This window comes from Oryzias latipes, chromosome 19 (assembly GCF_053564925.1).
Source record: "Oryzias latipes strain Hd-rR chromosome 19, Olatipes_Hd-rR_3.1".
Lineage (NCBI taxonomy): Eukaryota > Metazoa > Chordata > Actinopteri > Beloniformes > Adrianichthyidae > Oryzias > Oryzias latipes.
The window spans coordinates 7,038,777-7,065,551 of NC_136255.1; the positions used below are offsets into that span (position 1 = coordinate 7,038,777).

Sequence of the window (26,775 nt, forward strand, 5' to 3'; positions counted from 1 at the left end):
GGTGCATTGATGGTCATGTTGCAGCAACAGTTGTCAACTTAATCCTCAGCTTTTTCTTGATTGTTTTGTAGTCTATAATGGTCTTGAGCATGTCTACAATCTTCTCCCCAAAATCCACTGAAAGCTCTTTAGCCTTTCCATATTGAGTCTGGTCTCATAATGATGGACTGATTCTGTGGACAGTTGTCTGTCCTGCAGGTGATTAGTTCAAAGAGGTGTCTTCAGTTCAGACAGGTTGATTAGGAGAGTTTAACCAGAACTCTTAATGGTTACTAGGGGGTCAAATACTTGCCAATAAATGTATACAAATACTTTAAAGTTGATTTCTTGATTTCCCCTGTGATTTTCTATCTCTCACTGTTAGAATGAATCTACCATTAAGATGACAGACTGTCAGTTTCTTTTTAAGTGGGCAAACCTACAAAATCAGTAAAAGATCAAATACTTGTTTCCTCCACTGTAGATATAAGAGTCCTGATTTGATCATTGCACTCATGTGGGACTCCACCCACGTGTGATGTACAAATGCAAGCACTAAGTCCTTGTAAGCATGACTCACAGTGTGCGTCCGGACCAGCGTGGAGCTGCAGATACTGCATGTCCTTGTTGTGCATCTGTATGTTGAGCTTCTGCAGGGAATTGTCCCTCTGTCTAAGAGCTGATTCCAGGTTAAGGATGCGCTCAACATGCTTCTCCACCAAGCTGGTCTGCAACGAGACAGAAGAAAAGCTTAATTTAGCAATGTGCACTTATTTAAACAGAGAAAACTACAAGTCAGATTTCATTGTCTTATGTTAGAACTGACATTAAATGCCGTTCTGTCATGTCTTTTACAGCCATAACTGATAACTCTATCAAAAAAACGGATCAAATTCAAACATGAAAAGGGCAGCTCATGTGAGAACAGTAAAGCAGTACTGTCAGGTTAGAGGTTTTATGCAAGAAGAAATAATGAGAGATATCAAACTGTTCAAGCATCAAATAGGCATGTTTAGACATAATTGTATCTCTTGGTAACATTTCTCCTACAGCAGCAGCTCGTAAAAATGACTCACTCAAAGAAAAACAAGGAGAAACAATTTGTTAAGAAGATGATTTGTGTAACGGACTGTTTCAGAGATTAAATAGATTTTAAAGGCTAGATGAGATCTAATCTGGCAATTTTTTAACTCTGTGTAAAAAGTTTGATTTGGTTTTTATTTACTTCACCAACAATTCTAAGAAACATGAAAAGAAGTCAGAGTGGCATATTGTTTATAAAACTTGCTGTTTTTAATTGACTTCCCAGGAAAGGTTAAAAGGTTAAAGGTCGATGAGGCCCAGTGGGCAGATGATGCCAGACTGGGGATGGCATCTTCTGCTTCGGGCGGTGCTGACACTGCTCCAACACTTAGAAGGTAGCAGCTCCAGCATTTTTAGCGAACTTCATCTTCTGACAACTGACAGCATGAGGCTGCTGAAGCTCTCGGAGTGATGGATTTCACTCACAAGAGGGTTTGTCACCATGGAAGGGAAAACCATGTTTATCATTTGTCTGTTTAGAAGCAGAGCTGAACCTGTTCTTATGAAACCACATGTTTTTAAAAACTATGAGCAAACTTAAGTAAACAAACATATTTGTCCAAACTAGTAATGTATTTATACTCTGAAAAGAAGTCTCTGTTTTTTTTTTGATTGCCTTACAATAAAGAAGCTTAGCCTTACCAGGATAAATATTCTTGCCTCTCTTTTGCTTAGTAAGGTTCTCGTGCATTTTCATTTCTCTGTGATGAAACTATCAAAGTAAACTATCAATTGGTTTTATGCACCTACTGTTAAATTTTTCATTTTCAAAGATCTACTTTGATGAAAATTGTATTTTTGGTACTTTTAACATGTGCTTGCGGTATTTTTCTGATAATGGAGGACATATATTAAGAAATTTAAGCACAAATTTGTTTTTCTAAGAATTCTTTTTATTTAAATCGTTGTGTCTCATGAGGAGATCTAAAAATGCCATTTAATAAAGCTTGTAGCTGTGTCGGAAGTGCTACAGTTGGACGATGCGTCCACATGTACATGTTTGTTTTCCTCGTCTGAGCTGCAATTGCTCACCATTTTAGGTGCATCAGTAATGTTAGATTAGGGATGTAAGAAGCTGTTACCGTAAAATCCGGACTACAAAGCGCACCCGATTACAAGCCGCACCCACCCATTTTCGCGTGTTCAGTTATTTTTAAACATACATAAGCTGCGTCGTTTCCCATGAGTCTTAGGGGCTAAAGGCGGGGCCAACGCCCGGCTGGCCTCACTGTTGTACGTGTTTAAGAATGAGCAATAGCAGCAGTGGATGGGGGGGCGAAAAGGAACAGCTCTCCTTCCGCTTGTGTCGCGGCAGCATTATGGTACTAACAGGACTGGTTAAAAAAACACACAGCAGTAAAATAATGCAGCGGCGACTGAAAAGCGCGCGCCTCAGCGCGGCACGTGCGTCAGAAGTTTCCTTTCACAACAAACACTGTAGCTCCGCGGACGCCTCTGAGCTCCGCGCTCGCCCCGCGCGCCCCCCTTCTATCTTCTCCGACACATCTGGCCAGGGCGGCTCCAGGGAGGAGCAAATCGTGTCTGTGCAGAGCAATCGGACTTAAAACTGTACGTTTTGTGGATGAAGGGCGGATGCGTTGTTACGTGTGGGAGCCATCAGACTGCCATCGGCCCCGCAGCTCTATGTGAACGAGCAGCAGCCAGGAGAACATGTCTCTAGCTCACACGGAGGCTGTGAGCTTTTCAATGCAAAATTCCGGTCAGTCCTTAGAAACCGTTAAAACGACCACGTGGATTTGTGTTTCCAGTCGTGTCCCGACAAAATAAAGGCTGATGTTATTCCCACATGCGCTGTTCTCTCCGTCACGCAGCTGACCGACTTTTCCAAACCCGTTGGTGATGGTGGATTTTTTCACGCAGCTTTTAACGATTGCTTTTAACTTGAAAGCTTCATCATATTGTAGCGGCGATCACGTGCACGTTGGGTCTAATGGCATCAAAGGATTCTGGGATGCGGCCGGGCATGCGTGTTTCTTTTTGTTGAACCATGACTGAAGTGTCTAAAACCTGAAGTGAGGTCCATGCTGTTTGGCTACTTAGTTTGCTGAAAAACAAATGACTCGTGCTTAGTGTTAGATAAAAAATTCAAACTATTCACTGAGTCCGAATGTACATACATGGCGGCCGCCAATTAAATCCGTAAATTAGCCGCGTCACTGAATAAGCCGCAGCGCTGTGAGCGCAGGAAAAAAGTAGCGGCTTATAGTCCGGGAATTCCGGTAGTTAGCGAGGGAGAATTTCAACAGATAGATGACCATACTCCAAGAGGGCGATTCTAAAGAATTACTGCTGCTCTGCGGAAACAATGTCCTAGAAAACGATATTGGCTTTTAATTTAGCTAAAAACGTCATAATTATATTTAAAAGACCACTGGAAACGCTTTCTAAAGTAGACCAAAAGATGATAGGAGTGCAAATGTTAGGACTTTTTTATCAGCAAAACAAGATAAATAAAATCCTGTCGAGTTGAAAAAAATGGTTTTCTTACAGGTATGAGATGTGTTTGGGTTAGACCAGTGTCATGTCTTTTGAACAATGTATAGGATTGTGATAATGCTTTGTGTAAGACACAAATAAAACACATATTTTATCCAGAAACAACTGAAAAAAATGAGTGAAGTTGTTCATTTTCCCTGACCATCTTGTCCAGGTCTCTCTGGAGGTTGTTCTTCTCCAAGTGAATTTTCTCATAAGCCTTTATGACGTCCCCCAGCTGCTCCTCTCTGTCATTTCTCTTCTGCAGCTGAAATGACACAAACACAAACAACTGAAACGAGCAAAAAAAATCAAGCTCCACCTTTTACAGTCTCCCTCTATTCGTCAGCTTTTCATCTTTGGCAAAAAAGAAAAGAAGTAATCAAATGTGACCCAAATAAAATCAGTTCATAAGCAGAAAGGACAAAGACACTGAGATTCAGCAGAAGCACAACATGTGTGTAAAAAAAAGAAAAGTCTTGATTTAATATGAACAGTGTCTTCTTACAGTGGCCTGTAATGACAAAAAGCTAAAGGTCACATTTGTTAAAAAAAAATATTCTAAAGTGAGGACATTCGTGAGAGAACTTGAAAATGTGTGGTCACTTCAGACAATACACACAAAGAAAATGCAGAGAGTGGGAACATCTGCAAGGGAGTGTGATAGACAGTGACAGCAAGGACAAAGAGGTATATCAGTGCTGCGTGATGAAGGGCTGAGGTTTATTCAGCGTGTCTATGGAAACATACGGCTGCAGAAAAATGGCACCATGATGTGGACTGCGAGCTGACAGCACTGTGAGGGAGGAGAACACAAAGCCTCCAGAGATACCACTCTTTTATAAAAGGACATCCATTTTTTGTTGTAATTATCACTCCATAAGGTTTAACTTTTAGACCGCAAGCTGTAGGTGGTTGTTGTGTTAAGGAGTTCACTTCACAAAACAACCTGTGAATTACAGTGTGAATGTTTTTGTTGCAGCAGATGTATTAAAAATATATGAACATAGGAGTAACAGCCAGTTAGATTGCGTGAATGGAAAAATGATTGCTTTGTTTTTCTGAGAAAAGCTAAAGCGGTTCGCTGTGACTAAGCTGCAGAGAAAAAGAGGGCTACATATTAAAACACAAACATACATTTATAGCATAAGTCTTAAATCAGGGTTTTAGTTTTGCATGTTTCTGATTTATAAAAAAAAACAAAATGTAACCAACATTTGAACCAGCAACCATAAAGCAGCCACACTGACTGGTGGATTCAAACTGTACTGGTGTCCCTCCTGCTAATGATAAACTATCATTAGCAGGAGGGACACCAGTACAGTTTGAATCCATCGTCGGTATATTTTCCAGCTTCATGGGGATTCTCTTGTCAGGAATTTCCTCTTGGATCAGGATACCTAAAACAAAGCTACATTTACTTTCAGCAGTTTTTGTGTATTGACGGCAACTGTAGAGGAAAGTCTGCTTCATGTGCCGATATCTGAAATCTGTTGATTTCTGGTTAAAACTTCATCTGATTACACTTTTAACCTATAAGAACCCAGACCCATTTTTTTCTTAAACATAAAATTAAGTGGATTTTGCCACAAACCAAGTGGATCACAGAATCCATTTCTGATATCTTTCTGTTCTACTGCTGTCACCATCATTTCGTCATCATTTATGAACCATGGGCTCTTATTTTAAAGACCCACTCCGATGAAAATGATGTTTTTGCTCTTTTTAACATGTTCTTGTGGCATTTTTCTGATAATGGAGGACATATATGAAGAATAGTAAGCTTTAAATTGCATTTGTGAGTATTTTTTTTAATTCAAATTGTTATGAATCAAGAGCAGACGAAAAAAATGTAATTTGAAAAACATCGTATTTTTTGTGACGTAGAAAAACCATTCATTAGCTCCCTGCTCTGCTTTATTCTGATACATCCACTTGTAGACAAATAGATCCATCTACGTCTCATCTGAGCTGACATCTGGCTCAAAACTTCACAGCTGGACAGCGCCAATAGTGCTTTCCATTTTTGTTGCCCCACTAGTGTTAGGTTGGAGGTGTTCTTGAATTTGTCCTTAACTATATAGCGCTTAAAAAACCATGTTATCATGGCATTTGCGGGGCAAAATCATATATGAATATTCTATTACTGGTTATTTTATATGGTGCCTGGCCCTTAGATTCAAAGAAATACTAGCACCAAGGGGTGATGACATATTATAAAGTGGCAACAGTGGGTCCCACCCTATAGCTCTGGGTTCTCTCACTCAATCTGTTAAATCTACTGTCACAAACTTAGGAGTGAAGATGGACAATGGTTTTAATTTGGACAAGCAGATCAGTTCAGTGGTAAAATCCAGCTTCTTTCAGTAAAGGAAGCTCGCTAAAGTCAAATCGTTTTTATCAAGAAAGCACTTTGAGACACTAATCCACGCCTTTGTTATAACTCGGCTAGGTTACTGTAACTCTCTTTACTTTGGTGCCCCTCACTCATCCTTGTCCCGTCTCCAGCTGGTGCAGAATGCTGCTGCACGCTTGTTATCTGGAACGTGGAAGAGAGGGCATATCACACCAGTTCTGGCTTCTCTCCACTGGCTGCCTGTCCATTTTAGAGTTGGTTTTAAAGTTCTTTTATTTGTTTTTAGGTCTTTCAATGGTCTGGCTCCGCCCTACCTCTCTGAGCTGCTACAGCTGCATTCCCATTCCCGCTCACTTAGATCAGCTGACCAGCTGCTCCTGGATGTGCCAAGGACACGGCGGACAGAGCATTTGCCGTTGCTGGCCCCAGCTTGTGGAATGCACTCCCTATGCAGGTTAGGCAGGCCCGTTCATTGAATGATTTTAAATCCAAGTTAAAAACTTACTTTTTCTCCCTGCCTTTAAACTCAGTGTGAGGTGATGTTTTTATTGGTTTTATTGATTTTTATTTAATTTACTGATTTTATGCTGTTTGTTGTTTTGTTTTTATTCTGCGTTGTTAAGCACTTTGGTCAGCTTCTGCTGTTTTAAAATCGCTTTATAAATAAAGTTGACTTGACTTGACTTGACTATAAATGTAAGTCAGTCTCATTTTACTCCAATGCAAAATGTTTTATCTTTAAAAAATAAAAGTTTCCAGCATGGTAATTTTATATAGTATTTTCATTTTTTTGGTTGTTTTATTTTAATACTATTATTTTAAAATTTTAAAATCTCTCAGTATAACAGGGATTTATCTTGAGACCTGGCATCCACATACAAGGAAATCACATTGTGGATTTTATTTACACTGTAGATAATTCTGATTACGTGGGGCCCTGTGAGTAAAAAAATAAAAAAAGCGTATCAAACAAGAGCTCGGACTCAAGAGGTTGAAGTCAAATGTGACAGATTTCTATTTTTGTAACTTAGAATCCCTTACCCTTTCTATTCAGTTCTCCTGCTATACTAGTCTTTTTCTCCAATTTACTTAAGTGAAATGAAGGCTTTTCTCCTGGATGGTAAATTTGTCATAGTGTTTTATCATGGTTGAACTTCCACAGTTTGTTACATGGTTACTTGGTGTATGTAAGCAAAACAATCTCTAGAAATACACATCTATTGGTTTAGCTCAAACTCAGCAAGAGCTTCTCTTGATAGTCAACGTTTCTCCAACAACTTCTCCTTTTTGGTAAAAATTTTCAGAGAACACATGCAAAAAGCTGGAGAAGCCATGTTTGGTCATTTCTACTAAAAGTTCATCTATTTTAAATAATAATTCTATTATAGAGGATAGAACATTTTGAAGATTGTTTTCTTGTTGTTTGATTTTAGCATCTAAGGTTTAAAGAGACACTAGTCTTTCATACAGTGTAAGGAATCTTTTAATCCTGGTGTATTCTTCATCCCAAACATTGCTTATTTGATTATTAACAAGATGTTTCATCCAATAAACTTGAAAATAAAGTTCCCTTCCTCAATAAGTACTAACTGGATGCCAAACTTTGCATTTGTTTAGCTGATCAAGGGAAGTTCTAACCTATGCATCATTTGTGAAATTCCACACAACAAACTGCTAAAACGAGGGTTTGCAGCCACCCCCACCACCCCCAATCTCAAGTAAAAAGAGTCACAACATGATGCTGTATAACAGAATGTTCTTGTGCTTCTCTCTGCCCGTTTTCCCCTCTGACTTCATCCTGATTTAGCTTCTTTGTTTGGTTACTGCGGCTCTGATAAATATAAACGACTGGCAAAGCTATAATGAAGCACAATCATCTTCAGAATGATCTATGGTGTAATACACCATTGGACGCAAATGCTGAGGCTCCAGAGAGTCATTATTTCTCTGTAAACAAAGTAGGGTGAATGGTTTAATATGTAATAATGAACGTTCCAGTGATTCCATCCATCAGCAACTTTCCAGCACACAAAGGCAACAGAGGATGTAAAGAAAAAAACTATAAAGAAAAAGAAAGGTCTTCTTTAATTTATGCAAATTACCAGCTTTAGCCCCATTTTTTCCAATATTTTTACAGAGGGATAGTAGAGTTTTGGCTACTACTTGGCAATATGTTTTTATACATTTTTATACTAGTTTTTTATGACTGACTTACTTTTTGAATTTAGCTTCAACAACAAAAATGAGAAATTTTTCTGCACCATTCTTTTAGATGTATCTTTGATTACTTGTTGCTAGTTTATCTTCTTCCTGTGGAATATATAAATATTGACATAAAACAAAATAAATATAATATAAATTTCACATAAGACAAGTTTAACATGAATGACAGGAGTAACTGCATCATTTTGCCTAAAATTAAGAATGGACCTCAGGCTTGTGAGTCTTATGCTACATTCCCACCATTGTTGTGCATTTATTCTAATGTACAAAAGACTTAGGCTATGTCAGAATTCCCACCTTAATCCCTAACTACTAAAAAACTATATAGTGCGAGACTATGTAGTGCCCTGGATTTTAAAAGCATTTTGGACACAATGCTGACTACTTTTCTCTTTAAACTGCAACTGTGACTTCACAGATTTCACAACGAGAAAATCGTATTGATATGAGCATTTTGCGATGACTATTTAGGAATCCACTGAGTTCTGAAGATGAAAACGTTGCTGGTTTATTAAAAAAATACATTTCAATAGATTTTTTTGCAAAATGCAATGCATTATGGTCTACATTCGGCAGTCTAGAGAGCATCGACGCACACTGGTTTTTCGCAGAGACTCTGGGAAGTTTCTAGAGGACTCAATTTTGGAACTGTAGATATGGACAGCACTACAAAATGGCGAACGCACTTTGCACTATGCAGAGATTAGTGAAGGAATTCAGACACAGCCCTAGCACAAACCGTAATTATAAAGTTCTCCTTCACCATTGCTTTTCACTCGGTTGGCACTCCCATGTGTTCACAAGGATGCTACTCATATGCTGCTACCAAATCCGACTTCCTGATTGGTCAAAGTTCAGCTGTCTGTTGTAGGGTCCGCATGAAAGGCCCACTGAAGTTACCATGTGTGTTCAGTGAGTCTCCTCATGCTTCATAACTCTCAGCACCAGGTGTTCAGATGCGTTAATACCAAACATGATTCGTGCATCAGAGGCGTCTGGTTTCAATGTCCAATCAATGTACAGATGCCATTATTTGTCCTGCTGTGCTATTTGAGCGTCGGGTACAGCTCCTCCCACACATGTCTGGAGAATCTAGTAGTTTATAAGCATTAAGCAGTAAAATTTGATGCACGTAGAAAGAGAGGCATCCAATGCAAACTTGTCGTGTGAATTGCGTTTGGTGTGTAGCTTAAGACCCCTTTATCACATTTACAGCACGACTTGTATCTCCATTGATGCTCACAATTCGCATTTCCTGGCTCTGTGTCATGTTTTCCACTATGCTGCAGCTCCACCATAGTCGTCTCATTTGCTAAAACCTTTATTCTCTCAGGTCAAGGGATTATTACTGAACAAATAAGAACTAAAGCAGTTTAGTTCAGTTTTTGCCAAAAAAGAAATTATAATCATTACCTTCATTATTGTTCTCTAAAGTTGTTCACTCATTAAGGTTTAGTTGAATTTAAAGTCTAACTATGCATGAAAGTCTCATGTGGCATTGATTCTTGAACACTTTCTGCAAAACCATTCAGACAAATTTTCCCAGAGAGCAACTTAATTGGTTTTTGACATGACTCCATTCAGTGGAGTTGACCTCAATTTAAATTTAACTCAATTAATTCACCTGAGGGAAGGGATTTCTGCAGATTAAAATCTCTCAAATAAGATTTAAGAAGCAATACATGATTTATTTTTACACTTTATAGAAAACAAGATGTGTAAGTGAATTTATATTTTTATGATTAGGGCTGTTATGTTAGGTTTTAGTTTGTTCTTACCTCATGGGTCAGGACGTTCACCCTCTGCTGCAGGTTGCCATTTTCAGACTGCAACAATACCGTCTCCTTACTCTCAAAGGAGCAGTATGAGTTTGTGTCCTCACCAAACTCGTTGATCATTGGAAACTGCAAGAGGAAGACATATGACACAAATCATTCATTAAAAAGGAGGACCAACACTGCACCAATAACATTTCTGGTCTAGCTAAAGGCATTAAAGGGAATTTTCCGTGATTTTAGAGTAAAGTCTTTTACGCCAGTTTAGATATGATATAATAAAAAGATTACTTAATAATAAAAAAAGAAAAGAAAAAGATTGACTCCTTATTACAGTTCAAAGGATAACAAAATCTTGAGTTCACTGTCCTATAACTAGCTAAAAGTTTATGGCACCAAGTATTAAAACTTAAGTTTTTCCCACTTTTAACTAAAACTGAACATTTTAAGTCAGTTAATATTTGATACCGTTCAAAAATTCTAATTCATAAGGTGGAAACTATTTCCAGAAACAACAATGGCCAAGCATAGAGCCTTGTGGGACTCCACAAACTGTACAGATTGCTAAGTAAAATATGTATGACTGACACAATGTTTTCAAAAAACACAACTTTGTTTAAATAATGAATGAAATAACCTTGAGGTACATTTTTTTCACCATGCCTTGCAGTATGTGGTCTAGCAATGCCAGGCCATTGTTTTAATGTATGTCTAATATATTTCTATCCCCAACTCATTTTGGGTCATAGAACATCTTAAATCTGGAATTATGAACCTTGATTGTGAGATATTATGACACTGACCAGAGATTGGACTCTCATTTGTGAGACACCAACAAAACAAACCTGCCTTAAAAAAATTAGATATTTAAAATTGCACATTCATCCAATGTTCATGCAGTATACTATCACTTTTCCCAAATCTTTTTCCAAAATAGTCTAGATAATATGTCACCTGACATGTTGCAGCAAGTTTTGACATATGAATTTATCTACCACAATATCAAACCGAAAGACTTTTTGGCCCAGTTCCTTTCTGTTTAATTTTCCCTGCTTATTATCTGTAGGTGCTTGATAACCTATATTACAACTAAACATATTTTGAATCATAACCTTTTTATCGTATCCTGAATTACCTTACCTTGCACCTTATGCAGTTCGGTATCTTTTATTTGCCTTTAAAAATATATTGTACTACTGCAACTAAAAAGAGACTAATTTAAAACTGAAGCTAATATAGGAATATTAAAATGTTTGTAAAAAGAATTGCAGCTGTTTTATTACTATTTTAGCAGCAATGTTAGTATTTTTAGTTGTAATGGAAAAGTCAGATTGATGATATAATTCTGTCATTAACATAACAACTCTGCTGTTTATTTCCTGAACTTGCTTTGATGTGGAGCTATTGCATCTCTGATGGAGTGTCGGATTATAGACATCAAGAAACCCATTTTGCGATTTAGCACGGCGCTTCTTGAATTAGCCGTAAACATGTGCAGTTCTCTCCTTGGGCCTGAGCATGCAGACTGTTGCGAACCCTGTTACTGGAGAGAAAGTGCATGTGTTCAAAGCTACACATAGCATTTCCAGCTCCACTGTCACAGCAGCTGCTTTTAGGACTCCTGTGCTCGCTGTGGAGAACGCCTGCAGCTTCATTTTCCCCTCCTAAAAGATTTAAACACATTTGGTTCTTTACTGCTTTAATGAGCAGCGTTTTAATAAGTCTCATTATTCAAGGTGAAATAATTACACACTTTTACTACTGAATGGAAGCAACATTTGGCAAAACCCTAATATTAACATCTCCTCTGTCATTAGGTTTGAAGTAGAACCAACATGAAGGAAGTTGGAGTAGAAATTAACAGAAGTTTAAATGAAAATAATTTTTTAAAAGAAATTTCATTGAATAAACCCAAGAACTAAAAACTCTGAATTATGAGTGAATCTAAACATCTCCAAAAGGGAGAAAACAAAACCTTGAGGATCTGTGCAGGAGCAGATAAAATCCCGAACTTTAAAACATTAAAGAAGTAATTAACTTAAACACAAACAGCAATGGTTGAAAAAAATCATGAATTGATCTGAAGGAAAAATCGGGACTAGAGTAACAATCCAGACACAATAAAAACTCAGGATCCTCTAGAACACAAAGAGAAAAAAACAGCACACAGGTCCAAACTATAAGCAGTTTTGAGTATTTTTACTTCTTTTAACATTTCTTTTAAGCATTCTTTGAACTGCATAACAGAAAACGGACTTTCTGGAGTCTGAAACAAAACAACAATGTCCAAATTTCTGATTATTTCATATTTAAGTTAAATAAAACATATACTTTCAGTTTAAAAGGAGTATTGGGGGTCTACAAATGCAAGATTAAAATATGAATCAGTGCTTCATTGTCTCTTTATTTAATAGGATTAATTTACATAAATAAAAATGTATTCAGACAGTAACATGTGTTTGATTATTATGGTAATGCTAATTTCTATGTGTAGTTCCTCAAAAAGGACATGAGACATTGGATAGACATGAAACACTCACAAAATGCAGTACTGCTTGTGGTTCCTAGAATTTGTAAAAGTGCAGTTGGTAGAGCCTTTAGCCACCAAGACCCTGTCATATGGAATCAGCTACCAGCTCATGTAAGAGAGGCCGACACAGTTTCTGCATTTAAAGTTAGGCTTAAAACATTGCCACACTGGCAATTAAAATAAGAGAATATTTAACTTACTGGAAACTTGTTTGTATTAAACTTAATAACAATAGCAACAAGTTTTCGTTTGTATCTGGTACTAAAGGTGCTTTTTTTTTTCAAGATGGCGGCATCTTTCCAAGGTCAAAGGTCAACGAAACTTCTGTGGTGTTTGTAGACTCAAGCTGGTGGCCAGTGTGTGAAATTTCGTGAAAATCGCACAAACAAAAATGCTGTTTTCCCATATAGTCGAAAATTGCCAATTCTCAGAGTTTCCCAAAAAGTGGCCGCCAAGCCGTAGGTTGTGTGGCTATCCCATGTTGATTTCAAAACTTCCTTGGGATATCTCCCACGTGTGTGTTTTGGTTTCATAACTGTATGTTGAAATTTTTGTGGGGGGCAATTTTCGGCCCATTCATTTTTTTTACGATATCGCTTGCTGTGATGTCATCATCTCATTTTGTCGAAAATTCATTTTCAATTTATCCTAGATGTGTGCAAATTTTTGCTCAAAGACAGTAAGAAAGAAGACACGTAATAATACTGAAACAAAGCAGAAACAAGTAGAAATAGACATTTTTGCAGTTAGGATTGACTATGCCTTTTGATGCATTTTTTGTTTTACTACATACTGGTCATCGTGTCTTTTTGTGCTTATACCTTTCCTTTGAGTTTTTTTTTGTCATTATTGCGAAAACAATTTGGAGGTTTTTGCGGTAAGGCCGTATGTGTGTTTGTGTATTTTTTGTTGTGCTACACACTGGCCATGTCGTTTTGAGCTCTTTTTCCTTCTTTTGACATCTCTTTTTGGCGTTTCGATAGGTTATTTTAGGGTATGTTGTACCTTTTTTAGCTTTTCTCCATCGTTGCGCAAACAATATGGTCCTTGCTGCTGCCAGGCCATGATTAGTTGTTAGTAGGCTGCTAGAAGTTTGAAGCTGGGGAAAGTATGGTGCACTGGGGTTCTATCCTCTACTTTCATCTACTTCTCTCCTCTATTCTTGTTCATTCATTTGTTTATCATTTAGTTCTCCATGCCTCTGTTTGGTGCAGGGGGATTCATGCATCATCCCTCTGTCCCGCTTCCCTCAGGGGGAGTGGAAGTGATTCCATATTCCAGTTGAGTCGTCCGTGCTCCTGTACTTGGCTGTGGTCCTCACCCCTAGCTCATCTGTGTCCCTGTACCTGACCATGTACCTCTTCTGTGGCTCTTCTCTGCTCCTGCTCCTACACTTGACTCTGGATCTCCTCTGGCTCTTCTCACGCCCCACGCCATCCCCCAACTCCATCTGGATAAAGCCCTTCTGCTGCACTATTTAAACATGTAGTTGTAGAGTTAGATTATCTCTATTTGCCTGTCCGATGTACCTGTTGAACAGGCAACAGGTACATCTCCTGTCAGTCTAGGGGGAGGATCCCTCCTTCATGAGGACGCCCCTGCGGTTTCTTCCCATTTTCCAGAATCCGTTTTTTAGGAGTTTTTCCTTACCGCAAAGGAGGGTCTAAGGGCAGGGATGCCCAGTTTAGTTTAGTTTAGAATTTTCCTATTGAATTTAATGTAGTCATGATCCTTTTTTTATTTTACGTTATCCTACAATTACCGGAACGAAGCCCATTGATATTAGATCACAACAAAAGCCCATCGACAAGACAGTGCATTACAAAGACGTAAAAATATTTTTTACACTTTCTAAACTTGATTCCAGATCAAGCTATTAACTCACAAACACTCCCTTTTTTTTAAAGGCACAACGGTTTAACAAAAGGACTCAAGAAGTTAAACATCATCAAATTTCATTCCATGTAAACCCCAGACAGTATGTGTCATTACAGAGAGTCAGGTTCACTCTTACATGATTCCCACCACAAGGTTTGGCATGATGCCACACATCAGGTTTCTTTTTTTTTCTTCCATTCAAAATCAACTGTATTGATTCTAAGACCAAAATGTCAGACCTTGTGTATTGTCAAGACATACATACAAAAGTATTCACACAAAATTTGTGGCATTATCATAAAAATTAGAAGAAATTATCATAATATGAAAAAAAAAATCATATTTTTTTCACAGGAACATTGGCAGAACACACAAAAAAGACCAAAATAAGCAAAGTTATGAAATCCTACGTGATTTAAGATTTATTGGTATTTTGCACATTATTTACTGGTCGGATCCATATGACCCTGGGGTTGATAAACCTGAGCAAGTGCATTTTAAAAAAGTATCCAGTGCAATGTTTCTCTGAAAAGAAAACCCTGCTTCTCCAGTTCATGCCACCAAAACAGTCCCTTGTTAGAATTTTCAGTAAAATTGCTGCTGCTTCTGTTTCCCACACAGACAGCTCATCACAATGTAATCTCACGAATTCTCCTTTTTAATGTTTTCATTTACATCTAAGGTTCAAGCAAGGTTTTGAGTTTCTTTTAGGAAAATTTAACTATATCCAATTAAAAATATCAAAAGAAAACATGTGATAACTGGGCCTTCCCAAAATGAGTAACTCCCTCAGCTAAACTCCTCTGGAACAGGATCTGGTTTGATGGAAGTCGGTCTCAGATAATATGCTAGATAAACCATTATTCATTTCTCAATTTTACACAATGCAATCATTGGAGGCGAATAGTATACTGTTATCAACAGAAGGTGGAGAGTCTTGCCAAAGGAAACATCAGCATGTTGACCGTCAATGCCAGGAATAGAACCGCCGACTGCCCTGCTGGCTCCTGAGCTACAGTCGGCCCACATGGCAAACATCTGCACCTCCTTCCCAAAGTCAACACCTGCCACACTGGGATTAGGCCTCAAACAAACTTCTGCTTGGGAGTATGTCAACATCAGTTTGGCTGCCTGAAGCTTTTAACATCTGCTCACTAAATGGATGCAAAACCTTTTCCTCTCTTTACATGCCAAACTGCATCTACAGTTATAAAAATGTTCTCTTCTTTTTGTCTGATATAATATATCCAAGCACATGACCAAATACAACTGCATACTGTTATTCACCTTCTAACTCACTGGTAATTCAAAGTAGCTTTAACAACAGCGTGGGGAATAACATTGCTAAAACGTCCTTGTTCGCTAACTTTCCTTTTATTTCCTAAAGCTAGCAGAATGCAAACACCTAAATATGTAACACATTTACCAGGAGTGTCATTTCAAATGTAATCCTCCTTTTCTCCTGATTTCAGGAATCCATTTCCCCCATGAATTGTACATAATTGTGGTTTTTACCTCCCACATTTCCATTCTGCTTTTCATGCATGCCAAACACCCATGTGCCTCCTTTTCCCATATTTTCCTCATTTTTAAGCGTCCCACCCCTCTCCTTTAAGCTTGTTTGCCCTGGCTTCCTTCAGTCTTTCAATCAGCTAATCCACCTGCTGTTATGATGTCTGGGAAACATGTCAAAACTGCAAACAAATAGTTTCTACTGAATTTAGAGTCATATTATCAAAATCAACAAACTCTGATTTTAGGTTGAGATTGAAATCATTGTGAATCAAAAGGTCTTGCCTTTTGCCAGGCTACAGTTATAAATAAGAATATTGTTCTCAATCTGTCTTGCCAGGATAAATAAAGATTAAATCAAAATAAATAAATACATTAGGAGTTCACAAAAAATGCTGTTTGGAAAGTTTGTAGTTGTGACAAAGAAAATACGCTGGGCGTGCCCACAAGCCCCCTGCTCAGCTTTTTTGATGCTTCCACTTGCAGACGACCAGATCTATGTACGTCTTCTCGTCCAAACTGGATCAAAATTGTACGGCTAGGTAACTACAATATCACTCGCCATTTTTGTGGCATCGCTAATGTTAGGTTGGGTTGGGATTGTGAGGGACTGTAAGCTAGCAGGGGGAACCTGTAAACAGATGGATGATGGGAAGAAGAGTGTGGCTTACTTTTCACCACCAGTCCTGCCCACAACTCAGAGGGGAATTTCTAATGAATCTATGTCCTAGAAAATGACCATTGACTATACATGAGAACTGGACCGAGTGACCCCTGGTCCCAAAAAGCCAAAATCCCATAGACTTTTATTAAGAAATAAACAGCTTTTACGCAGTCATTATATTTGCTAAATCTTTTTATTTTGTTCTTGATAATCCTAATTTTTTTTCATGAGATTTTTTCTGATGAGCAAGTTATTCGAGTTATAAACTGATCAATTACATGCCCTAATAAAAGTAGGTAGCCTCCCGTCGAATGTTCGAAGCGTTTGATTAACAGATTCTCCTGAGACTGCTTTCAGTGGAAGGGCTGTGGCCTTTTTATATGCTCACTACTGATTGGAGAGAGTGGTTGCCATAGAAATGTAGACTAAGACCGACATGGACCAATCTGCTTACTGAGGACATCTGGTTCCAACATGGACAAACATATAGTTGGCAAATGAATTGACTTCATTTGATTAGAACTGGATGGAAATCATTTTCTATGGGAGACGTCTCACTCACTCTATCCAGTTCTCTTTATACAGTCAATATAAATGGCAACCCAGCCTGAGCCCGACCAATTAACTTGATTTGCAGGCCCGAGCTCGAAGCTAACCCGAAATTTTAATTTATCCCATAGTATTTTCGGCAGAAAAAAATGCAAGATTTCTTAAGGTTAAATAATCTACAAATTTTTATGATCATGATAAATGCATTTGCACAACGAAATAAGGCTGGAACACAGAATAAGAGGCCAGACAAAGAGAGTGAAAGAGAGATCTTGATGCGCACTCGCTTGATTACGCGGAGAAATACTGCAGCCGCGGCGGTGCGTGTTTGCCTTTTCAGTTCCCCTGTCTTAAGTTTATCCTTTACTTCTTGCTGCTCCATATCGGGGATACCTAAACAAAATAGATGCAGACTTGCGGAGGGAAGATTACATTCACGATACGTGCGCAAAGGGTGCCCTGGCTCTGCGTCTGTGCTTCCTGTTTAGTAGTAGTTATATAACAATTACCTTGCAGCGCCTTCTGTGTTTTAACCAAATTATTTATTTATAACAAGTATTCCTTAGTTTAGTATCCACACATCGTTTTAGTATACATTTTTATAAACATATATCTATTTAAAAAGTCAGTGAGAGAGAAGCCCGGCCCGACCCGAACTCAATGATTGTCATTTTAGTCCCCGACCCGGGTCTGTCTGTCTGTCTGTCTGTCTGTCTGTCTGTCTGTCTGTCTGTCTGTCTGTCTGTCTGTCTGTCTGTCTGTCTGTCTGTCTGTCTGTCTGTCTATCTATCTACCTACGGTATATCCACACACACACTGGAGGATTTTCTTCTCTTGACCCTTGGACCTAATAAACTATCTGAAATTTATGTGTCAATTTTGACTTAAAATATCTCTTTACCTTTATCTCATATATCTTTAGCTTCCTCTTTATAGTGCTGTTTTCTCGCTCGAGGCTGCCCAGCCTCGTTTTGATGTCCTGATAGGCAGTGATGAGGGCAAAGTGCGAGGCTGAGTAGACATCATCCGGAGGAAGAGGCGATGACCTCCATGCCATGCTGCTGCAGCCATCCTCCTTGAGGCCTCCTGCGTCGTTGCCTCCTCCCAGCAGCCCCAGCTCTCCTCCACCAAACAGAGACTGCATCACTCTGAAACCTCAATCTGAAAGACAGACAGCTTGTTATTAACACTTATTTTTTCTGTTTAATTCAATGTACTCTCCAAAAATAACTCATTTTTAAAGTGCTAGCAGGATTTTTAAAAAACAAAGCCATTTTCTACAGAAACAGCCGGAATCCTGTCGCTTTGAGTGTAAAATATTCAAAAGCAAAGTGAGCAGGAAGACACAGGAGGAATACTCTGCAACTGATATTTACTGCAGGCAGGAAACGGCTTCATTTTTTAACTCTGGGTTTTAAAATCTTGGTATTATTGAATGCAAAACATAAATCTTAACATGTTAACATGAAGTCTGTAAAGGATGTTGTATACTGACAGCAAAGAAGATACACACAAGCTATTATGATTAGACTATCGTCTATGAATGTTTGCAATAAAATTAGGTTTCTCCCCAATAAGATTGGAAAGCTATCCATATTAAAATATATGTTTAAAACCTTAAAGCGTGACATTAAAATTAAATTTTAAAACATATTCTTTCTCTAAATATATTCTGGTGATTTTTATTATGAAACAAACAAAACTTGAGAATAACCAACAATAACTCATGTTGCATTGTTGGAGAATTGGAGTGGTGTCCTTTTTTACATCTAATTCTACATTCACACTGGCTTCAGCAACACACATTTAAGAAGCCACTTCCAACAGAAAGTTTATGTAAACGCACTTAAACATGCGGTCCGGGCATCCATGTTCAAAACTTTTGCATTCACACCACTAACTTTTTAAGTCCATTTTCGGGCTCTACATGCTAAATGTGTGGCCATTGAGCCTAGGTTGTAAGTTAAAGCAGTTGAAGGGTGACCAATCAGGAACTCAGGTTCAGTAGTATCAGATGAGTAGAATCGTTTGTAATTCACAGAATTGCAATTATTAATTTGTCCTGAGGAGAAATTTATAATTGATGTTTGTGCCCAGATGGGATTAAATTATATATCATATATATTATTTCATATACTGGAATAGAGCTGTCAAAGAAAAAGCCTTAGGCAAGATTTGCGACATTTGCACGACTTGAACATTTCACTACCAACTAAACACATGTGCTAGTAGCGACAGTCCAGTATGAAAAGCATATCCTAAAAGCGCTTTCAAGAACCTAAATAAGCATCACATACTTGGTTTGAACATAGCATAATCTAAAGCTCAGTGGCCTTGTGGTAGAGTGTCCACCCTGTGACTGGAATTTTATGAGTTCAAATCCAGGCTGAGTCATACCAAAGACTCCAAACAAATGGGACCCAATGCATCCCTCCTTGACACTCAGCATTAAGGGATTGGTTCCAGAGTGCAGCTGTGTCTGCAGCTCACTGCTCCCCCAGGGGATGGGTCAAATGTGAAGAACAAATTTCACACACCTACAGTGGTGGACAAAATTGTTGGTACCCCTCAGTTAAAGAAAGAAAGTCCACAATACTCACTGAAATGACTTGAAACGTTCAAAAGTAACAATAAATTTAAATTTATTGAAAATTAAATGATCAAGATCAGCCATTACTTTTGATTTGTTGATTAACAGAATTATTTAAAAAAAAAAAAAACTAATGAAATAGGGCTGGACAAAATGATGGCACCTCCAAAAAGACTGAGAACTAATTGCCCAGGGGGTCATGATGAACTCATGTATGTCCTTTAATTAACATCACCGCTGTTTTCAAACCCATAATCTGGTCACTCTGCCTATTTAAAGGGAGACAAATAGTCACGTTGCTGTTTGTTGAAAAGGTGTGTACCACACTGAACATGGACAACAGAAAGCGAAGGAGAGAATTGTCACAGGACATTAGAAACAAAATTATAGACAAACATCGTAAATGTAAAGGCTATTGTGGTGGTTCAACCTCAAACCACCACATAGGTGTTAGTATTTCTTTATTTTTCTTTAAATTAAAACATTAATTTTTACTTTGTTTACTTAAAATAGATTAACAATGGGTGCACACATTTGATTAATTTGTTTTAAGTGAGAAAAAGTAGTTTATTTACTTTTGTTTGTTTTCTGAGTTTCCATCTCAGGTGAGCCATCCACAGTAATCAGCAGAGGAGATTGGGAAATTCCACTGGGGAACTGCAGGGGTTGCCAACTCTTCTCATGGACTTTATTTTGCTTATTTAAATGAAATGATTTAGTCCACTTTTTGTTGAAGACTACTTTTGTATTATATGGATTTTGTTTGGTTTCTGTTTCTCTGTTTTGTAATCAGATTAATTAGTTTGATTAGGTTAGTTTCCCCTCCCTCATGTGTCTAGTATGGTTTGTCCCTGTCTATAAAGCTTCCCCAGTGTGTCAGTGTAATGGCTAAGTCTGGTCAGGCCTGTTCAGTTTAGTCCCGCTTGTTTTGTTTCATTTAGTTATTTTTTTCAGTTGGGCCCAAATTACTTTAGTTTTGAAACTATTCTGTTTTTGTACCTTTTTTTATCTTCCTTTACAAAGAAAAAAACTAAAAAAAAAAACACATTAAAAGATCTTGCAAGAAACACCTATTTTTGTCCATTGACCAATTGTGAACCGTCACAGCTATAAAACCATCTATAAGCAGCTTGAAGTTCCTGTGATGACAGTGGCACATATTATTCAGAAGTATAAGGCCCACGGGACAGTAGCCAACCTCTCTGGACATAGCCAGAAGAGGAAAATTGATGACAAATTGAGGAGACGGATAGTTGGAACTGTATCCAAAGAGCCCAGAACAACCTCCAAATACATTAAAGGTGAACTCCTAGATCACATCAGTGTCAGATCGCACCATTCGTCGTTGTTTGAGCCAGAGTGGACTTCATGGGAGACGACCAAGGAGAACACCACTGTTGAAAGGAAATCATTAAAAAGCGAGACTGGAATTTGCAAACATGCATGTTGACAAGCCACAAAGCTTCTGGGAAAATGCCCTTTGGGCAGATGAGACAAAACTGGAGCATTTTGGTAATGCACATCAGCTCTATGTTCGTAGACTCAAAAATGAATCATACAACGAAAAGAGCACTGTCCCTACTGTGAAACATGGAGGAGGCTCAGTTCTGTTTTGGGGCTGCTTTGCTGCATCTGGCACAGGGTGTCTTGAAGTTGTACAAGGTCAAATGAAATCTCAAGATTATCAAGACATTCTGGATAGAAATGTGCTGCCTAGTGTTTGAAAACTTGGTGTCAGTCGCAGGTCATGGGTCTTCCAACAGGACAACGATCCTAAACACACAGCCAAAAAACCCCAAGAATGGCTCAGAGAAAAGCGTTGGACTATTCTGAAGTGGCCTTCTATGAGCCCAGATCTGAATCCCATTGAACATCTGTGGAAGGAGCTGAAACATGCAATTTGGAGAAGACACCCATCAAACCTGAGACAACTGGAGCAGTTTGCTCATGAGGAGTGGACCAAAATACCTGTTGACAGGTGCAGAAGGCTCATTGACAAATACAGAAACCGTTTAAGTGCAGTGATTGCCTCAAAAGGTTGTGCAACTGTATATTGAGTTATGGGTACCATCATTTTTGTCCAGCCCTATTTCATTAGTTTTTTTTTTTTTTAATAATTCTGTTAATCAACAACTCAAAAGCAATGGCTGATTTTGATTATTTAATTTTCAATACATTTTAATTTATTGTTACTTTTGAACGTTTCAAGTCCTTTCAGTGAGCATTGTGGACTTTCTATCTTTAACTGAGGGGTACCAACAATTTTGTCCACCACTGTAGGTGTATGAGAGCTACTGGGACTCTAACTTAACTTTAATGGTTTATGATAGAGCCATCAGGATTGTGTCAAGTTTATTTTTGCTTTTTTGAAACATTCTCCCACAAACTGAATTATTGCTGATCTCATTATGTATATGTTGGATAAAAAAATATTCTTGGATAGAAGAACCATTTCCGACTACTCAACATAATCTGATCTGAAACTGAAGGAGAGGAGGACAGTGTGGAAGTAGACAGAGAGAAAAAGAAAAGGTAGAAGTTTAGCACTTGCAATAGAAACTTTCAGAATGTAGTTGATTCTGACCTTCTCGGTGTCTGCTCTGCCTTCTCCTGCAATCACCTTCATTGCCTGCACCTGTTCATCTGCCTCGTCATGCCCTGCTCACCACCAGAAAGTTGTCAGCTCTCCAGCCTGACATTCAAATCCTGTTTTGCTTGGCAGATCTTGTTTTAACCACAATCTGCCCTGGGGTTGCCTCTGCCCACCCCTTTTCATTCATTCATTCATTCATTCATTCATTCATTCATTCATTCATTCATTCATTCATCTTCTTCCGTTTTGTCCCTTACAGGGTCACGGGGCTGCTGGAGCCTATCCCGGCCACTTAAAAGCGAAGGCAGGGGACACCCTGGACAGCTCGCCACTCTGTCATAGGGCCTGCCCACCCCTTGTCTTTTCTTTTGGCATCCCAGTGAGGAAACTGATTATGGATTTAACTTGTTAACTGTATCTAACCCTGTTGCCCATGATGGAACTAAATACCACTGATAGACTTTGTTGCCTCAGTCAGTTGCCCAGCTTAGTCCTGCTTCTTAAAGTTGCTGGGAGTCTGCCCAGTGCTCCCCTTCTTCTCTGTGGAGGATCAGGAGGACCTGACAAGGAAGAGACCTGTCAGGTCAGCCTAGAGGAGAAGAATTGCTCTGGTGGCCATTTTTAAGAAAGGAGACATGTTATGGAGACTGGAGATGAATAAAGCTGATGAAGCTAGGCTGAGGTCAAAAATGAACATAATAGATTTGGTACACATATGGAAAATAAGAACTTTTTATAATTTTTAATTTAAATGTAAAATCTCTAATCTGGTTCTACATCAGAACTGATTTTTGTTTTTACTCTGCGGTAAAGCGTCTCACTATTGATGCTATGTAGTTTGTGGGCATGCTGCCTCCAAAGGATGCTAGCAAGTTTCATTGGTCCATATTAGGTGAAAAAACAACTGCTGAACAATCACGTTACCCAGTGTTAGCCCAAAATACTCAGGTGAAGAAGAGATAAAATGCCCCCACTGATGTGACTTCCCCCTCCCCGAAAGACCCACAAGTCATACTTTGTCGATACAATCTGAGAGCTTGGTGATACTGAGAGAGGAGAGAGTTACACAACTGCAAATGTATTTGATGCATACTGGAAAGGATGCTGTCCTGAATCCCAGCGTTGCCTTGTGAGTCAGCGATTGCCTACTGAGCTATTTTCATCTGCTATCTTCCTCCACCGCGCTATTTTCCTCACATTTGAAGAGTAAGGGGAATAAAGCCTCAGCCCATCCACAGCTCTATTCTATGCTGGTCCAAGAGGATGATCCAACAACACTCCCACACGCACAGAGACTCACAAAAACACACGTCTGTGCACATGAGGCCAACAATCCAGGAGCAAAACACATGAGACGGAGCAAATATTATCCAGGCGAATTTCAGTCATTGGCTGTCAGCTGCCAGAAGAGCCACATTAACACTGGGAAGATAGTAAGTGACTAGTGTTGATATGACGCTGTCAAGGCTGGCACAGTTTCCCTTTGTAAACACTTATATCTGTTCACAGTGTACTGCACAGCAGCAATAGAGATGCTAAAGAGTTTAAAAGCTGAGAGGATGAGATTTCTGAGAACGGAATCAATACAGGAAGGATTTTGCCAAAAGCAATTGGCATTGACAGAATTTTTCCAGGATTTCTAAGTCAGCCACAATTAATTTAGATTTTCACAATGGCAGTTAAGATTTTGTGATATCTTAAATTTACACATATAATTTATCCTAAAAAGGAATTGCAACATTTTAGACAAATGGAGATGTTCTGACATGTTCCTTGGTTAAGTCATCTTAACAATGCAGACGCCTTCAGTAAAGAAAGCTTTTACTGGGATTGGACTTTCTTTACATGAGCTTTAAATAAAAAAATGCCAGGGTAAAAGAAAAAAATAAGAAAACGCGTTAAAAAAGACATTTTTAACACTAAAAGGTGATGAATTTACATTTTCTTAAAAGGTAAACGTTTTTAATGTTTTGTTTTAACTGTATATATCCTTATATGCATGCTTTCATAAAAGTAAATGCTTTTTTTATAACAATAATTTAATTTATTTTAATTTTTTTCTTTCATAAAGAAAACTTTGACTTTTTAAATTTGTTATTAAAGAAAAAACATCTTCAGTTAGTTTTACCCAAACATATTTTCAATACCACAAGAATGTAAATGAAAAAAAACTAAATTTAAAAACATGCCAAAAGATAAAAACACTGTCCTTACATTTATATAAAAAAGGGGTTTCCAAACTTTTTAACCCTTCATGTCGTATGACATATGTTGTATTAAATCCAGGACTTCGCTCAATTAATTTGACATGAATGGAAAAAACATGATGAAATTCTTTTATAATTGTAAATAAATTCATGGATGATGGGGTAAAAATTACAACCTATCAATATTGAATAGTTTTTATTTATTTATTATTGACTGGATATTTTTTGTATGTATGAAAATAAGAACTGTAGTCCATTTCTTTACTTAAGAGTACAAGAGAAAGAGATATTTTTTGAGTTTCACCATTAGAACGCCATCTCAACATTTTATTGATTTACTATTTAGACATACATTTATTCATTTATTTTGTTGCAATATTGTGAAATTTAAAAAAAACAGACTACAAGAGAAATGTTTGCAAAGATTTACAACTGTTATTATTTTTATGATTTAATCTGATTTTCCTATTTTATGTAACCATGATGTATATGCTTTTACCAAAAGAGAGAGATGAAAATGTGGATCCAAAATATAAGTACATATTATAATTTTGAATAATGAAATAATTTGTGGTCTCAAATGCTCTTGTCATTGTCCTCAGCTTGGGCTAAGAACTGGGACTTCACTTAGGAACCCAGGAGTATTCATGGTTTTGTGCTTCACTAATTGGCTGCTCTGAAAGTAATTTATCACACACAGCACTACACACACACACATTCACAAAAGCTTTCCTCTCCCAAAAATATCCTTCATCTAACTTATTTTAGCCTGCCTTCCTCTCCTGTCTCACATTAACTCCTCCATGTCATGAAGCTTTCAACGGTTTCCTGAACCTGTCAGAGGCATCCTGTCCCTCTTTAGCTTCACACCAAGAAAAGTCTAAATGTCTGAATTCCCTGCTGCGTGGAGAATCTTACACATTGTATACATGTACTATTGTGTGTTTTGTTTGCATTAAACTGTCAAATGAATAAACTGACTTTTGTTTTGTTGTAGCTGGAGCTGTAGGATGTAGATGATTCTAATTCCAATGCAGTGAGGTTGCTCAAATGTTAAAAAATGTTTAATTATTATGTATATTTTCTAGTTGTCCGAACCCACCAACCTACACCAACAGGTCTCCTCTTCAGCTTCCCAGCAGCAGTCATATGTTGTATTTATAAAGCAATTCAAATAGCAGATACCATGTTGGATACAGCACGTCATCTGTCATACTGTCATTACTGACAGTATGAAATAAAAATCATGAAGAGCTTTTGTGCATAAGTGGACATTCAAAAACAGCAAAAAGCCAAACAACAACACCATGACCAAGGAACCATAAACATGGAGACCATTATGTCTTTGTAAGGAATTCTCATGCCACACACTGAAGCTACACTGTGCCACAGTTGTAACATGCAGACACTGAGGCCATCTGTTCAATAAGATATTTATGTCTCTACATATTAGAACCACATAGATATTAAACATATAGCTGTTGGCAAAGTATCAAAAGAAAGTATGGAAATTCAGCATTGACCAATAGCCTCCTTAACCAGACAAAAATAAAACGCGTTCATCAGTGTTATGAATCTGTTTTCAATTAACATTCAATAGCCGCTTGATGTGGACCCTTTAATGTATGTCTTTTTATAGCTCACACAAAAATCTTTGCAGCTACATTTCTATGAAAATCTCCAGTTGCTCCCCCATAACAACTCTCCACTGTAGATGCATTTGGGGGGTGGAGGGATGGAAAATGTTAGTAAATGTGGAGTGAGGAATTGGAGTTGCTTTCTGATCTGTAATCATTAAGGAAACAGAGAGAGGGGTTGGTTTTGTTTGACATGGTTGAAGAAGCAAGATGCCAATGTATGTTCAATTTTACAATTGAAGTAATATCAAGGAGGGAAATATTTTCTGCATATTCATCCATTCAAATTAAGTTAAAAGAACATTTGAGTCTGGAAGCGCTTCATCCATCCATCCATTTTCTGAACCCATTGAATCCTTTTCGGGGTCACAGGTTGCTGCAGCCTGTCCCAGCTTTTGGGAAAAGGCGGGGTGCACCTTGAACAGGTCGCCAGTCTGTTGGAGGGTCATGACTCACACACATACATTCAAACCAAGGTACAATTTAAAGACACCAATCATCCTATAACTGCTGCAAAAGCTGAATCTTTAGATAATAAAAAGATACTTGTTTCAAGACAGAAAAATCGTAGAATAAGAGTTCTTGGTAGAACAATTTGTCTTACCTCATTGAGAGATTTTTATTTTTTATTTTTTCTGGAAAATGCAAAAAAATAAAAAAGGAAATCTGCTAGAATTATTGATTTATATCTAAGGGGGCTGTT

At 38.0% G+C, this 26,775-nt stretch overlaps 1 protein-coding gene across 2 annotated transcripts in view; it reads right to left on the minus strand.

The window, feature by feature from the left end:
* The window catches only part of tbkbp1 (TBK1 binding protein 1), an 88,137-nt gene that overhangs the window by 19,568 nt on the left and 41,794 nt on the right, over nucleotides 1–26,775 (minus strand). Inside the window, exons 1-5 of one of the 2 annotated variants that reach the window (XM_078937907.1) lie at nucleotides 22,220–22,339; nucleotides 17,947–18,206; nucleotides 9,916–10,041; nucleotides 3,722–3,826; nucleotides 560–707 (exon numbers count right to left, since the gene is read on the minus strand). In XM_078937907.1, coding sequence (XP_078794033.1) covers nucleotides 560–707; nucleotides 3,722–3,826; nucleotides 9,916–10,041; nucleotides 17,947–18,189 — 622 coding nt within the window. In that variant the 5' untranslated portion in view covers nucleotides 18,190–18,206; nucleotides 22,220–22,339. Of the gene's footprint in view, nucleotides 1–559; nucleotides 708–3,721; nucleotides 3,827–9,915; nucleotides 10,042–17,946; nucleotides 18,207–22,219; nucleotides 22,340–26,775 lie in introns of those variants that run through there. The other variant, XM_011488385.4, reaches the window with a different exon arrangement.